Consider the following 17,561-nt stretch of genomic DNA (forward strand, 5'->3'; position numbering starts at 1 on the left):
TTGTTGGTGAGACTCTTCAGGCTGGCTGGGGGTGAAAGTTAATTAACTTAGCGTGCGAGTGAGAAACCATTGTCTGTGTCTCAGCTTTGATGAGCTCCTTCGGACTGGCTTGTAATTCATTTAGCATCCGTGTGCGAAGTTAAATCTCCCGTGCTTCTCCTTTGATAAGTAGACCAGGCTTTCCTTAGATGTCTTGTGTACACAGACTGGCTCAGCGGGGCAGCCGAGGCAGGTATGCGCCTGCACAAGACTGGGTGTCATCTTCAATGTAGTGTCCGTTACAACGTAAGCAATGCATATTATGCTGCTTGTATGTGATTCTACAACATGTTTGAGGACATTGCGCCATTTCCGTGCCATCATTTGCAGTGCGCCACCAACCGGGCCAGCGTGGGAAATTAATACGGCATTCATTAAGTATAAAAATCAAGATACGCAAGATGTTACAGTAGCTGAATGGCTTAATCAGCATTGTGTCATCTCCTATCGTATTAGCTTGGGTGAAAATGGCTTATTAACAAAAAAAGTTATAAAATTATAGCTTTCCGTCTCTTTTTAGAGAACCAGCTCATTTGGCTTGGCTCACTTAAAAGATCCGGCTCTTTAGGCTCCCGAACGTCTCCTCGGATTTTCTCATTGCTGAAATTACTACCACCAAAAATGTAAAATTCATGAATTAATTCATTCATTTTCCATACTGCTTATCCTCACGAAGGTTGCAGGGGTGCTGGAGCCTATCCCAGCTGACTCTGGGCGAGAGCCAATCTCAGGGCACATATAAACTAACAACCATTCGCAGTCACATTCCCACCTACAGGCAATTTAGAGTCTTCAGTTAACCTACCATGCATGTTTTTTGGATGTAGGAGGAAACCTTGTTCCTATTCACCCAGGGCCGGTGGCCCAGAATAATAAATTAATAAACTACCCAAATGTGTGTTAATTTTTCTCTAAGGAAAGATAATTACTCAAAATAACCTCACAGGTTCGCCTTGCTTGATGATGATGTTTCTCCTCAGCTTGTCAGCTTGGAACATTCTGTAGCTCTTCTCCCTTTGCTGCTTCCTGTAAACAAAGTTTATGCAAGCCCGCAGCTGAAAGCACCAAGCACAAGCGGTCCTCCAACGGCCACGGTTTTAACAAGCCATACTAAATCAAAAAACATAAGGATAATATGACAATTCTATAGGTAATATGAAAAATGGATAATATAACACTGAATACAAAATCTGTGGATAATATGACCATTAGTGAATGATATGAAAATTCTATAAGTAATATGAGAAATGGATAATTCCCCCCTTTGACCTCAGCTAGCCTGAGGTCAACCCACATTATGCTCCATCCATCCAACCACTTTCTTCCGCTTATCCGAGGTCGGGTCCGGGGGCAGTAGCTTTAATAGGGAAGCTCAGACTTGCCTCTTCCCAGCCACTTCAAGCAGCTCTTCCGGGGGGATCCCGAGGCGTTCCCAGGCCAGTCGAGAGACAGTCTCTCCAGCGTGTCCTGGGTCATCCCCGGTGTCTCCTCCCAGTGGGGGTTTTCTAAAATCAACACTACCTTTAGACAATAGTGTCATCATCGGAATCAAAATCCTCTTTCCCCATTGATTCATGGAGGGCTATGGGCTCTGCTAAAGTCATAGGCATCTGATATGGTGGGTGCTGACCAAATTTACCTTTTACGACCGTAATAATTACCCGATTACAAAGAGAACGCAAGCACGGAATGCAACGCCATCCGCAAACAACAAACCTTCTGACCATCACTGGAATAGAGACTAAAACCGAAGTAACCACACCTTTATATTTCCCAAACCAGGACGAAATCCACTGGTCCCACATCGAGCCGTCTACCCCAGAATGAGCTGTAGCGTACATGGGCTGAGATAAAAACGCCTGCGTAACTTCCGGTTTAGCGTAATTTTAAATTTAAGCGTTCCAATCCAATTATTTAATCTCGAGAAAGGGCACCATGTCGCTTTTTAGATGTATAAAATTTAGGAGAAAGCGACGACACCGACAAACACGTAAGGTGGTGCATGAGACACCCTGATATAGTCCTGCGATATACTTCTGTGAAGCACTGAGGCATTGTGTGTTTGTGTTCTTTCTCCTAAGAATTTCCAAATAACTTGAGGTGTTTTATGATTAATAGTGATGTTGTGCTTGGACTATTTTGGACACACTGTCCTCAGGCTCCAGCTTTATTTGTTTTTTTTACGTTGATGTCCTATTGATTTGATGAGATTTGTGTATTTAACCTATTCTTGATTGGTGACTCTGTGGTTCTTGCACTTGTTTGGGGAATATGATTTCATTATTTTTATCTACATTTCTTCACCTTTATTGTCATGAACATGAATGCATACACACGAAATTTGTTCTCTGCATTTCACCCATCACAGTGAACACAGACACTGGAGCAGGGGGCAGCTGAAGCATTCGGGATATCAGTGTCTTGTTCAAGGACACCACAGCTGTGAGTCCGGGGGATGTTGGCGAATGGTCCGGTCAGGGTCTTGATCCTCGGTCCCCCACGGTGGCAGGCGATGATCTTAACCATTGGGGCACGGAAAAATGGATAGACACTGAATACAAAATCTGTGCATAATATGACAATTCTATAAGTAAAAATGGATACTATAACAAGTACACATGCAAACTCCACACAGGCGAGGCCGGATTTGAACCCGGGTCCTCAGAACTATGAGGCAGATGTGCTGACCAGTCATCCACGATGCCGCTAAAATGTGAAGTAATGCGCAAAATAAATTACTAATTTGTTGATTATTTACTCACCATAATAGTGCACAAATACATTATTAGGAACAAAAAAATAACTGATTTGCAATTGAACTTTTTTTTAACAAGAATGTTGTTCTCGTGGTGGTGTAATGCATGATGCTGAGCCACTGCAGCATCAGTAGCAACAGCTCCAGTAGAAACACTGGGATCTTCATTTTTGAAAGTTTCACTTGCCTGTTATTTTTCTTCCCATTGCACTGATGGGTGGTTCATTCCTGTGTACGTTAATGAAGCCTGCCCTGTAGATCTGTTTTATTTTTCTTTCTTTCTTTATTTATTTTTTTGCATGCTCTCCACTCTGCCTTAGAATCAACATGTGATTAACAAAATCAAAATGTGTTCATATTTTCATTCTTTTCCTGCTGTCACTTTTTTAAAAGTAGAATGTTGCTTACCAGCGTTCGTTGTCCATCCTTGTACTACTCGAAAGGCTTCTTTCTACTCTCGCGGACGGCGACCGCGCTGATGTCACTGCGGCAATCCCGCACGCAGTTTGCCTTTATAGCCGAGCGCAACCCACGCGCGCTGTTTTGAAAGTGTGCTGCAGTTCTCCTCCAATTCGGGTGTCGCTACGGCTCGTATTGGCTAGGACGCCACGGTGGAGTTTTTGCTGCATTTTTTGGCCGTTCCCGGTAGCTGTTTTTACTTTTCTTTCTGTAACAAGGAACAAAGAAACAACAATGGCGACCATGGAACAGTGTTTGCTAGAACAAATGGATCAGTCAAAACTGATGTACTGTTTTTGAAGCTACTGTGTATATATAACACTTTGTTGACAGCACAGAGTGTACAACGAACCTCAATATTTTCATCATGAGCTGACACAAACTCAATATAGTGACTGTAATTGCGGCTCGAAAACGCAAATCTCTTCCCTTCCTGCATCGTTTGTTGACTGCTTGGTATGGTCACGTGAGTTGTTCATGTGTTGAAAACGTGACTTGGCGCATACATGACGTCACTTGCCCAGACGCTGGGGTGAAGTGACACCTCCCATAATGCCTCACGACTCTGTAAATATTTCGCCTTTGTTCCATCATGTAGAGTTGTTTGTTGTCTTTTAGTTAGGAATAGTTAAGAATAGTGTGTTTTATATATCGCCTTTGTTTCATTATTCGTTAGTAAAACAAAGACTGAAAGTTTGTTTAAACTTACGTCGTGCACCGTGAGTGAATGTGGTGTCCTGATTATTGACCCGCCTCATTTTAGTCTTCTGCAACCCAGTGGTGATCGTCCGCAATTTTCTTAAGCTAATGTAAACGCTTTCTTCATTTGTGTCAAAGTGAAAAGTGCTTTCTTTATATGAATCAGTAACGCATTATGATAAATAAAAGTTAACTCATTTGATTACCAATTTTTAATACTAAAACGAAATACGCGTTACCTCAAAAGGCTGCAATTTTTTGAGGAACTGGCATCACTGGTGGTACCGAATACTCATGAACTGTATGGACTTCTGACTTTTCAGAAAGTAAATCTTTCAAATCTTTTTCCCATTATTCTGGCATTTAGCAAATATAAATAATTTTGGTAATCCTAATTGACCGAGAACAGGAAAATCATAATATTTCATGTCAGACTGAGACAAAACGTATGTCTTTTTAATATAGTTTATGTAAACTTCTGTTTTCAACTGTCTTTATATTTATATATGGGTGTTTTGTGTATGATAATATATTCACATTGGCTTTTGTATTCAGGGTAAGAAGAATAAAGTGTCGACAGGCCGTCAGACACAGATAGCCACCAACACATTATCCAAAGCAGCCTTCCTCCTCACCGTCCTCAGTGATCGACTGGAGCTCCATAATCTGGCCTTCAACACCGGCATGTTTTCCTTGGAACTCCAGAGACCACCAGCTTCTACAAAAGCTTTAGAGGTTCCTCCCTGAAACATTGTATTATATAACGTCTGATTTTTAGACATGATGATTAAAATTTGATTTTAGATCTGTCCAGATAGCATGTAGGAGATGTGCATGTCCTGTTTTACGAGACCGCCCCTCTTTTTTGATAGCCCGAATCAATGCAATTCCAGGTTTTACATTCCAAGACATAAAGTGTTCAACATAAATGAGCACACCTCAACAGATTTGTAAAAAAGAAAAACATTGAATTTACTTTCTGAATCGATCTAATCCCTGATAAAATACTATATGTAAATGTTGGCAATTGAGTTCAAAAGAGATTTTTCACTGTGCACCCGCACGAATGTAGTTCATTTAATGTTTCAAAATTTGCAATCCAGAAAAGGTGAATAAACACAAATGCAAGTCTAGCAAAGCTCCAATTTAGCTTCTTCTTTTCCCTTCGGCTTGTCCCGGTAGGGGTCGCCACAGTGCGTCATCCTTTTCCATGTAAGCCTGTATGCATCCTCCTCTCGAACACCAACTGCCCTCATGTCTTCCCTCACGACATCCATCAACCTTCTCTTTGGTCTTCCTCTCGCTCGCTTGCCTGGCAGCTCCATCCTCATCATCCTTTTGCCTATATACTCCCTCTCTCTCCTCTGGATTTGTCCAAACCAGAGAGTCTGCTCTCTCTAACTTTGTTAGAGAGACTCTTCTGTCACATAACACACCTGACAACTTCGTCCACTCGTTCCAAACTGCTTGGACCCATTTCTTCACTTCCTTACCACACTCACCATTGCTCTGGACTATTGACACCAAGTATTCCAAGTCCTCCACTCTCGCTATCTCTTCGCCTTGTAGCCTCACTCTTCCCCCTCCACCCCTCTCATTCATGCACGTATTCTGTCTTAGTTCAACTAATCTTCATTCCTCTCCTTTCCAGTGCATGCCTCCACCTTTCTAACTGTTCCTCCAACTTTTCCCTGCTTACACTGCTGATCACAATGCCATCTGCAAACATCATGGTCCACGGGGATTCCAGTCTAACCTCATCTGTTAGCCTATCCATCCCCACTGCAAACAGGAAGGGGCTCAGGATTGATCCCTGATGCAGTCCCACTTCCACTTTAAACTCCTCTGTCACACCTACAGCATACCTCACCACTGTTCTGCTGCCCTCATACATTCCTGTACTATTCTAAAATACTTCGCTTCCATTCTCTCTTCTCCTTAAAAATGGGCACGAGCACACTTTTCCTCCATTCCTCAGGCATCTTCTCACCTGCCAGAATTCTGTTGAACAACCTCGTCAAAAACAAAAACTTTTATCTTAGCCAATAGTCCATGAATAGTAAGAATCCTAAAAAAATTGTGTTCAATTCAATAAAAACCTTATTTTCCAAAGGGGGTGTTGTCATAAATAGAGCACTGTAATTAATTTATTTAAGGATCCATACTCCAATACATACAAAAAGTGTGTTTTCATACAAAAGCCAAAATGTCTTTTTTTTCACCTCAAGACGTGCGCAAATAAACCCAAGGTCAATGACCATCTGGAAACTGATTGTTTAAAAAACTGATTATTTTTGAAGTTCTGATATGTAAAACCAAGGATTTAAAATTGGTGCACTTTCTCTGGGGTCACTGTTTTTGTTTTTTATTTTTAAGCTAAAGACTGTTGTTAAGTTATTTAGGCTGTGATCACACTTAATTTTCTACAACAATATGGGTTTGTTGGGTGGAAAAAACATGGCCCTGGTTCTCTTATCTTCCCATTGGTATTTTTTCCATTGGTAGAGTATAGGCATGAATTTAAAACTTGATTAGACATTTTTATTGACAAGCTCAGACACACTTCTTGCAACTGGAGCACATTTAACATTTTTTATATTTGTAAGTTTGCAATGCTTTAGCACTGTCAATATCCACGATCACTGTAACACCAAGTGTATTTGGGCAGTGTAGCATTGACTTCACATGAGCTAAAGCCAACCAGAGTATGTCGCAGTTTGAAATGAGACAACTTGAAGAGAAGGAAGGGTACAATTCCCTTGAAAAAGTATTGGCCCCCTTCTCAAATTTTTACATAGTTTCCCCACTTTAATGATTAAGGTCATCAAGCAAATGTAAATTTCAGACAAATCTCACCCAAGTGAACTTAAAATGCTGTTTTTAAATGATTTCATTTATTCAGGGGAAAAAAAGTATTCAGTTACATGTGTTAAAAAATAATGGCTCCCTAAACCTAATAACTGGTTGGGACATCTTCAGCAGCAACAACTGTAATCAAGCGTGTTCTATAACTGACAATGACATCTCTGTGGAGATATTTTGGCCCACCCTTCCTTGTAGAATTATTCGAATTCAGCAACACCGGAGGGTTTTCGAGCCGCTGCATTTCAATCGGATTCAAGCCATTCAGAAGTTGACTTGCTGGTGTATTTTGAATCGTTATCCTGCTGCAGAACCCAAGTGAGCTTCAGCTTGAGGTCACAAGCTGATGACTGACCATTCTCTGGTAAAGAGCAGCGTTCATGGTTCTATCAGTCACAGCAAGTTGTCCATGTCCCAAAGGAGCAAAGCTGCCCAAGACCATCACACTACCACCACAATGTTCTTTTTCTGAAATGCAGTGCTACATTTACGCCCGATATAATGAGAGACACCTTCCAAAAAGTTGAACTTTCATCTCTTCAGTCCATATAATGTTCTCCCAAAAGTCTTGGGAATCATTCAATGTTTTTTGGCAAAACTAAGACTTTATGTTCTTTTTGGTCAGCAGTGGTTTTCGCCTTGGAACTTTACCAAGGATGCCATTTTTGCCCAGTCTCTTTCTTATTGTTGTGTCACAACCACTGACTTTAACTGAAGCCAGGGAGGCCCGCAGTTCTTTAGAAGTTGTCCTGAGTTTCTTTGTGGCCTCCTGGATGAGTCATTGCTGTTCTATTGGGGTAATCTTTGTAGGCTGGCCATTCCCGGCCACTGCTCCATGTTTTCTCCATGTGAAGGTCATGGCTCAATCCTAAAGCTTTAGAAATATTTTTTTTTATTCCTTGACATACTACTAGATGTCAATTACTTCATTTCTCAACTGTTCTGGAATTTCTTTGGATCATGTCATTTTGTTGCAGCCCCCTCCTGGAAGTCGTCACCTTATCGTGGCAAAGGGGTATGTGTGTCCCAATGATCCTAGAAGCTAAGTTGTCTGGGGATTCACGCCCCTGGTTGGGTCACCCATGGCAAACAGGTCCGAGGTGAGGGACCAGACAAAGCACGGCTCCAAAAACCCCTATGAAAAAATAAATATGGATCAAGGTTTCCCTTGCCTGGACGCGGGTCACCGCAGTCCCCCTCTGGAGCCAGGCCTGGAGGTGGGGCTCGAAGGCGAGTGCCTGGTGGCCGGACCTGCACCCATGGGGCCCGGCTCCAGAGGGAGACCACGGTGACGTGGGTCCCCCTTCCTATGGGCTCAGCACCTGTGGGAGGGGCCATAGGGGTCGGGTGCTGTGTGAGCTGGGCAGAGGCCGAAGGCAGGGAACTCGGCAATCCAATCCCCGGCTACAGAAACTGGCTCTAGGGATGTGGAATGTCACCTCTCTGGCAGGGAAGGAGCCTGAGCTGGTGTGTGAGGTTGAGAAGTTCCGACTAGATATAGTCGGACTCGCCTCGACACACAGCTTGGGCTCTGGTACCAGTCCTCTCGAGATGGGTTGGACTCTTTTCCACTCGGGAGTTGCCCACGGTGAGAGGCGACGAGCAGGTGTGGATATTCTTATTGGCCCCCGGCTCGCCGCTTGTACGTTGAGGTTCACCCCGGTGGACGAGAGGGTAGCCTCCCTCCGCCTTCGGGTGGGGGGACGGGTCCTGACTGTTGTTTGTGCTTATGCACCACACAGCAGTCCAGAGTACCCACCCTTTTTGGAGTTGTTGGAGGGGGTGCTGGAGAGCGCTCCCGCTGGGGACTCCATCGTTCTGCTGGGGGACTTCAATGCTGACATGGGCAATGACAGAGGGACCTAGAAGGGCGTGATAGGGAGAAATGGCCCCCCCAATCAGAACCCGAGTGGTGTTCTGTTATTGGACTTCTGTGCTCATCACTGATTGTCCATAACGAACACCATGATCAATCATAAAGGTGTCCATACGTGCACTTGGCACCAGGACAACCTAGGTCGCAGTTCGATGATCGACTTTGTGGTCGTGTCATCCGACTTTCGGCCGCATGTCTTGGACACTCGGGTGAAGAGAGGGGCGAAGCTGTCAACTGATCACCACCTGGTGGTGAGTTGGCTCCGATGGTGGGGGAAAATGACGGTCTGACGTGACAGGCCCAAACTTATTGTGAGGGTCTGCTGGGAACGTCTGGCAGAATCCCCTGTCAGAAGGAGTTTCAACTCCCACCTCCGACAGAACTTTGCTCATGTTCCAGGTTTGGCGGGGGACATCGAGTCCGAGTGGACCATGTTCCGCGCCTCTATTGCTGAGACGGCCAACCGGAGCTGTGGCCGTAAAGTGGTCGGTGCCTGTCGTGGAGGCAATCCCCGCACCCGTTGGTGGACACTAACGGAGAGGGATGCCGTCAAGCTGAAGAAGGAGTCCTATCGGGCCTTTTTGGCCTGTGGGACTCCTGCGGCTGCTGATGGGTACCGGCTGCCCAAGCGGAATGCAGTTTTGGTGGTCGCTGAAGCAAAAACTCTGTTATGGGAGGAGTTTGGTGAGGCCATGGAGAAAGACTTCCGGATGGCTTCGAGGAAATTCTGGACCACCATCCGGCGTCGCAGGAGGGGAAAGCAGTGCACCATCAACACTGTGTATAGTGGGGATGGGGCGCTGCTGACCTCGACTCGGGACGTTGTGAGCCGGTGGGGAGAATACTTTGAAGGCCTCCTCAATTCCACCGACATGCCTTCCCATGAGGAAGCAGAGTCTGGGTTCTCTGAGACGGGCTATCCTATTTCTGGGGTTGAGGTCACCAAGGTGGTGAAAAAGCTCCTCGGTAGCAAGGCCCCGGGGGTGGATGAGAATCGTCCCGAGTTCCTAAAGGCTCTGGATGTTGTGGGACTGTCCTGGTTGACACACCTCTGCAACATCGCGTGGGGCGCAGTGCCTCTGGATTGGCAGACAGGGGTGGTCGAATCGCAGATTCAGGAGGAGCAATGTGGTTTTCGTCCTGGCCGTGGAACATTGGACCAGCTCTACACCCTCGGCAGGATCTTCAAGGGTGCATGGGAGTTCGCCCAACCAGTCTACATGTCCACATCAAGAGGAGCCAGATGAGGTGGCTGGGGCACCTGATTCGGTTGCCTCCCGGACGCCTCCCCGGTGAGGTGTTCAGGGCACGTCCCACCGTGTGGAGACCGCGGGGACGGCCCAGGACACACTGGAGAGACTAAGTCTTTCGGCTGGCCTGGGAACGCCTCGGGATCCCCCCCCCCCAGAAGAGCTGGATGAAGTGGCTGGGGAGAGGGAAGTCTTGGGCGTCCCTGCTAACGGTACAGCCCCCGTGACCCGACTTCGGATAAGCGGTAGACAATGGATGGATGGATTTTGTTGGAGCTTTTTTAGATCTTTTGTCTGACTTGATTTTGTCAGACAGGTTCTGTTTAGGTGATTTCTTGATTGAACAGGTCTGGAGGTTTGGGTGTGATCAGTGTAATTTAAACAAAAATTGTGATGAGCCACAATTAATTCATGATTTAACAAGCCGGGTAATAACTTTTTCACACAGCCAGTTAGTTTTTTTTCCCTTAATAAATGGTGATTTCAAAACAGCATTTCAAGTTCACTTTGGTTATATTTGTCTGATATTTCCATATGCTTGATGATCTTAAACATTAAATGCAAAAATGTAAGAATTTGAGAAGGGGGGGCCAATACTTTTTCACAGCACTGTATAGTATGCTTTTTGGGTTTGAACGCTGACCAAATGATTACTGCTCTCTCAAGGCAATAGCATTAAGTTTTAACTGAGACTAACTTGAGTTTGAACACAGCTTTATTAGCTATTCATTTACCACAACTAACTAATATTGTAAAAAAAATGAAGCCTGAATGTATACCATGTAGAACATGACTGACTCTGTGTCGATTAACCAGGTGAAGCTGGCTTACCAAGAGTCAGATATTGTGGCTCTGTTGAAGAAACTTCCTATGGGTCTTGTGGAAATGTTGGTGATCAGAGCAAGAGCTAAGCAACTCAGAGATGGAAACTACTGTGGTTACAGACCTGTCCTTCCTCTCATGTTAGCCAGCTTTATTTTTGACGTCCTCTGTGCCCCAGGTAAGAACCAAATCTGGCTCAATCTTTGTGTTTCTGTATTTTAAGGTATTTTTCCAGTTTTGTTATCTTTTCAGGTGTTGTGCAGCAAAGCTGCATTGCACTTATTGTGTTTCTTCCTTGGTTGTTGAAGCCCTAGTTGTAAAGCTTTCAGTTCTCTAACGATTGATGAGCATTCAGCCATGTTATTCTATACCAAAGTCTTTGTTTTTATTATTGTTTCCATTACATTTCTCAACAGGTTCAAACCATACATCAAAATTTTCAGCTCATTCAACACATTCTGACTTGTCACTTTTACATTCCAAATAGTGACTCTGAAACTGAAGTCAAAGAGGTCGGGGGTGGGTTCTGGGGATAAGGCAGGAGCATATGTATAATTTTCCCAGGCCTCAAATACTATAGATGCCCCTAAAATAGCCCACATTTGTTTTGTCTTAATGTCGATGTGTTGTGGCGTTTGCATTTCCGTTCTGATGTTGTGTTGCGGTAGCTTTTGAACCAACGGTCGAGGCGGCCAAACTTGACTGAACACAGTGTGTGGGGTTTGGCAGCGTGTTTTCATGAGTGGCCGATGATCGACCACTGGTTTTGCATTGCTGGTAGACGGGGTCACGACGTCGCAGATGTAAGAACCAATCAAAAATGCACATGACCTTTCACACAAAAATGTTTCTTTGTTTTAAGATGAAGTGAGACCCAGCCGGCCGCCGCTGCGGTGCTGCCAAGCCGTCCAAATACAGGATACATATATTGCGTTTTAGACCAGTAATATTCACTATTTATAATTTCATATGTACCTGTGGATGAAATAATGCAGCTTGCAGATTCTGTTTTGCCAAAATGCACGAGAACAATTTTCAAAGCACACCGGGTACAGTCAGGTGGTGTTTTTTTTTTTTAATGATCCGATAAAAGTAATACAGAGCCTGAAAACCCGATGCAGGGTTGCAGTTTTTCGTTTCAGCGTGTCGGTCGATGTGCAGGGCTCAAGCGCTCCGTCATATTTTTGCGATGGTCCATTCCAGTAGCAATTAGCGGAGGACCCGTTGACGTTGAATGTGCAGAGGAGCTAATAAAGCCATTAAAGCAGCAAATCAGTGCTTTGTGTCTTTATTGTTGCCGCCACCCAGCTCAGCTGTGCGACAAGAGAAGGGAGTTAACCCCTACGTCTCCCGACCACGGTCAGGTGACCGTAGCAGGAAAGGTTAACACTTCGTATAAAGAAACTAAAATACATTAAAATAAAAAAAATAAGAAACTGTACTTACCTTTACTGCTGAGAGTGTGAAAAAGGAGGGCGAAAAAGGCAAAGATACTCCCGCCGCACAAACACAGACACGCACTAGCTAAGCAGAAACACTATGGTGCTGGGACAAAATGGCGGACGAGGCACGGGCGTCGTAAATTCGAAATGTCATAGGTCGAGTGCGTCGTAACTCGAGGACTTCCTGTATTTACATCTACATGTGTAAAAAAAACTCAGGACAGAGCACCTTTTGTTTGAACCCACCCACTTTTCAAGTCAGCAAAAGTATTGGAACGTCACTGATGGGTGTTTCCAGTTGCTCAGGTGTTTTATGGACTGATGAGACCAAGATTAACCTCAAACAAAGTGATGGAAAGGCCAAAGTATGGAGAAAGAAAGGATCTGCTTATGATCCAAAGCACACAAGTTCATCTGTGAAGCATGGTGGAGGTAATGTCATTGCTGCTTCTGGAACGGGCTCACTAGGCATATTAATGATGTAACTCATCATGGTAGCAGCAGAATGAATACTGAAGTCAACAAAACAATTTTGTCTGGCAATTTACAGAACAAGGCATCCAAACTAATGGGGAGAAGCTTCATCATGCAACAAGACAATGAGCCAAAACACAGTCACCACAACAAAGGACTTCATGGGGGGGGGGGGGGGGGGGGGGTAGAAGGTATTCGACTGGCCAATTTAATCACCGGACCTTAACCCAATAGAGCATGCATTTTACCTCCTAAAGAGGGGACTGAAGGGAGAAACCCACAGAAACAAGAACTGAAAGGCTGCAGTTAAGGCCTGGAAAAGCATTTCAAATGAAGAAGGCAACAGTCTGGTGAAGTCAATGGGTCGCAGGCTCGGTGCAGTTATTGCAAGTAAGGGTTATGGTGGTGATGCTCTCAGTTTACCGGTCGATCTACATTCCTAGCATCTTCTATGGTAACGAGCTGTGGGTCGTGACTGCAAGAGCAAGATCCCGGATACAAACGGCCGTATTGAGTTTCCTCCGCAGGGTGTCCGGGCTCTGCTGAGAGAGAGGGTGAGAAGCCCGGTCATCCGGATGGATAGATGAGGTGGTTCGGGCATCTGATTAGGATGCCTCCTGGACCCCTCCCGGAAGGAGACCCCGGGGACATCCCTTGACACGCTGGAGTCAAAGATGTCTCCCAGCTGACCTGGGAACGGCTCGAGATCCCCCCGGAAGAGCTGGATGAAGTCACTGGGGAGAGAGAAATCTGGGCTTCCCTGCTAAAGCTACTGCCTCCGTGCCATGACCTTGGTTAAACGGAAGAAAATGGATGGATGGATGGCTGAATTAGAAGAGACAACTGAGATAATGTTTGGAAGTGTGATAAAGCTGTGTTCCGAAGCAAGCAGTCACATTCAAACAAACTTATGTTAAATGGGAGTCAGCACACACCTGCCACCATTTAAAGTGCTTTTTTTTTTTTTTGCTTACGAGCAGAAGCCTGAAGGATTTGGAACTGTTCACAATTCCCTTCACCTTGACTAAGCTGAATAAAAGTAGCTCCGAAGCATGATGCTGCCACCACCATGCTTTCTCTGTTCTTTTGGTGAAGAGCAGTCTTGTGTTTGCATTAAATATACACTTTGAAATTATGGTCAGAAAGTCCAACCTTGGTTTCATTGTACCATAGCACATTTTCAACTCTACCTATCCAGGAAATTTCAAGTGTTTTTGGAAAATGTAGCCTGGCTTAGATCTTTTTTTTTTTGCAATGTAAGGCTTCCGTCTTCACGTCTCGTTCTTGGTAATGTCACTGCCATATGATGACTGTCTTCACTGTTTTCCTCATTCATTTGATACTTGTTTTTTGTACCCTTTTTCTGACTACTACATTTGAAGAGTGAGATTCCCTCTGATGCTGCGGAAGCTTGTGCGGACCATGGCTTGTGTTGTAAGATTTGACTGTAAAAATATTGAAAAGCAGGGGTTAATCAGAGGCACTTTAAATGGGGGCACGTGTGTGGTGAATCCCATTTAACATGATTTTGAATGTGATTTAATCTTGAACACAGCCACATCCCCATTTATAAGACGGTGTGCAAAATCAATGTTAGCTCAGTTATTTTTTACTTACCCTCTCTAAAAACGTTCTTGAGTTGTACAGGTTATAGGTTAACTGTGGATGAAAGTTTTAAAATGATTTTGGTCTCATTTTTGTATAACTCAAAAACCTGCCATTTGAATAGGGCTATGTAGACTTTCTATATCCACTGGAGCTTCCCTTCACCTCTTTTGTTCATAGTTGTATTACTGACTATGTTGATTGTGTTACCAGAAATCAATACAGAAGTTCAATGTAAACTAGTTTTATCTTAACTGTATGAATAATTTTGGTGATGGGTGGCCTTTTTTTGGGTTGAGCAACTGGCCCTAAAAATGTCTGTGCACGTGCATGTGTGGCGGCGGCTATTATGTAAATTAGCCACACTGTAAAATAACAGGGGCAAAAGTTCTGACTGAATCGTGTAGCATTTCTGTTCCCTTTTTTTTCCTTTGTGCAGTTGTGTCTCCAACTGGCTCCAGCCCACCAAGCCGCAAGCACAACAGTGAGATGCCCGGTAATGAAGAGCTTGGCTTTGGGGCAGCTGTTGCAGCACTTGGTAAATTTAAATTTTTCTCTCTCTCTCTCTCTCTCTCCCTCCCTCCCTCTCGCTCTCTCTCCAAAAGTATTGGAACGGCAACGCAATTCCTTTTCTTTTTTTGTGTACTGAAGACATTTCGGTTGCAGATCAAAAGATGAAAATGAGACAAAAGTTCAGAATTCCAGCTTTTGTTTCATGGTATTTACATCTAGATGTGTGAAACGACTCAGCACCTTTTGTTTGAAGCCACCCACTTTTCAAGTGAGCAAAAGTATTGGAACAGACATTATTAAATTAATTTCAAGTAAATAACATTTAATATTTGGTGGCATATCCCTTACTTGCAATAACTGCATCAAGCCTGTGACTCACTGACTTCACGTCACCTTTACTGCAGCCTCTTTCAGTACTTGTTAGTTTCTGGGGGGTTTTCCCTTAAGTCTCCTCTTCAGGAGGTCAAATGCATGCTCCATTGGGTTACGGTCCGGTGATTGACTTGGCCAGTCTAAGACATTCCCCCTGATGAATTCCTTTGTTGTATTGGTAGTTTGTTTTGAGTCATTGTCTTGTTGCATGATGAAGCTTCTCCCTATTAGTTTGAAGGCATTTTTCTGTAAATTGCCTGACAAAATGGTTTTGTAGACTTCAGAATTCATTCTGCTGTTACCATCATGAGTTACATAATCAATAAAGACAAGTGAGCCCGTTGCAGAAGCAGCCCTGCAAGCCCAAGCCATGACATTACCCCCACCATGCTTCACAGATGAGCTTGTGTGTTTTGGATTTCAAGCAAATCCTTTCTTTCTCCATACTTTGGTCTTCTTGGTCTCATCAGTCCAGAAAACTTTGTTCCAAAACCTTTGTGGCTCATCTCTGTACTTCTTTGCAAAATCTTTTTTTTTTTGCTGATAAGTGCTTTGCATCTTGTGGTACGGCCTGTATATTTCTTCTCTCGAAGTCTTCTTCGAACAGTGGATTGTGATACCTTCAACCCTGCCCCGTGGAGGTTGGCAGTGATGTCACTGACTGTTGTCTTTGGTTGTTTCTTCACAGCTCTCACAATGCTTCTGTTATCAACTGCTGTTGATACCCTTGGCCAACCTGTTCGATGTCTGTTGCTCAGTACACCAGTAGTTTCTCTTTCTTTCTTTTTCAGGACATTCCAAATTGTTGTATTGGCTTTGCCCAATGTTTGTGCAATAGCTCTGATCCATTTTATCTCAGCTTCAAAATGGTTTGTTTTTCTCCCATAGACCGCTCTCTTGTTTCATGTTTGCTTAACAGCAAATGCAGTTTTCACAGGTGAAACCCAAAGCCAAAAACAAGCACTATCTAAAAGGCAACACCTGAGTTCTGATTAGATAAAGGCAGTTTGGATCCGGTAACAGTCATCTTGATAGGGGTTGGACTCTTTTCCACGATGGAGTTGCCTACGGTGAGAGAGCATTCTTATGTATGTGGGCATACTTATTGACCCCTCCACCCCCCAAACCTCCCCATCCCCCCGACTCGGTGTCTGTACGTTAGGGTTTACTTTGCATCCGGAAAGTATTGACAATGTGTCACTTTTTCCAATTTCTTTTATATGTTACAGCCTCATCCCAAAATTTAATAAATTAACTTTTCCCAAAAAATGGGGATGATGAAAACGAAACGAGGATGGCATGTCAGCAGCACAATGATCCAAAACATACTGCCAAGGAAACTCTCAATTGGTTTCAAAGAAAAAATAAAGCTGCTCAAATGGCCCAGCCAATCACCTGACTTGAATCCAATCGAAAATCTACGGAAAGAACTGAAACTCAAGGTCCATAAAAGAAGCCCACGGAACCTTGCTTGTGTACTGCTTGTGTGGAGGAACGGGCCAAAATCAAACCAGAGCAATGCCTGCAACTAGTTTCTCCATACAGGAGGTGTCTTGAAGCTGTCATGGCAAACAAAGGCTTTTGTACAAAGTATTAAATAAATATCAGTTGGTGTATTCAATAGGTTTTCCCTGTGTCATTTCACATTATTACACGCAACTTAATTTCTGAGCTTATTTGTTGTAGTTTTTATGTATGCATGACTTGGGTTGTTCCCAACATCTGGTGACATCAGGTCAATGGCACCTTTGGAAATATATTTGAGAAAAATGGTGACATGTTAAATACTTATTTCAGCCACTGTATGTTTGTGGTTGCAACATGAGAAATTGTGGAATAATTGTGGAACAATGATTTTTGCAAACCACCATGTATATACGGAATGTTTTTTGCATGGCGCAGCGTATGTACAGTGCCACCAGGAAGTATTCACACCCCTTCACGTTTTCCACATTTTGCTGTTACAGACTTACTCTAAAGCTGATTTGAGTGTAGTTTTGTTTAAAAAAAAAAATCGACATAAAATATCCCAAAATGAAAAAGTAAAAACATATTTTCAGACATTTGTATACATTTATAGAAAAAGGAAAACATTCAAACACAATAGGTACATAAGTATTCACACCCTTTGAAGCTCTGCTTCATTTCATTTCGACTGATCATCCTTGAGCTGCTTCTACATCTTTAATGGAGTCCACCTGTGGTAAATTCAGTTGATTGAGCATCACTTGAAATGGCACACACCTGTCTATATAAGGTCTCATAATTAGGAGTGCATATCAGAGCAGAAACCAAGCAATGAAGTCTCAAGAATTGTCTGCAGACCTCTCAGACCAGATTGTGTCAAGGCACATCGCTGGAGAAGGATACAAAAGAATTTCAGCAGCATTGAA

General features: G+C 43.7%; 1 protein-coding gene across 5 annotated transcripts in view; it reads left to right on the forward strand.

The window, feature by feature from the left end:
- The window catches only part of zswim8 (zinc finger, SWIM-type containing 8), a 231,123-nt gene that overhangs the window by 152,004 nt on the left and 61,558 nt on the right, over positions 1-17,561 (forward strand). For all 5 annotated transcript variants that reach the window (XM_061788842.1, XM_061788844.1, XM_061788843.1 and 2 more), the window contains exons 12-14: positions 4,508-4,687; positions 10,757-10,940; positions 14,723-14,821. In XM_061788842.1, the coding sequence (XP_061644826.1) occupies positions 4,508-4,687; positions 10,757-10,940; positions 14,723-14,821 (463 nt within the window). The remainder of the gene's footprint in view (positions 1-4,507; positions 4,688-10,756; positions 10,941-14,722; positions 14,822-17,561) is intronic.

The sequence above is a fragment of the Phyllopteryx taeniolatus genome, chromosome 11 (genome assembly GCF_024500385.1).
Source record: "Phyllopteryx taeniolatus isolate TA_2022b chromosome 11, UOR_Ptae_1.2, whole genome shotgun sequence".
NCBI lineage: Eukaryota > Metazoa > Chordata > Actinopteri > Syngnathiformes > Syngnathidae > Phyllopteryx > Phyllopteryx taeniolatus.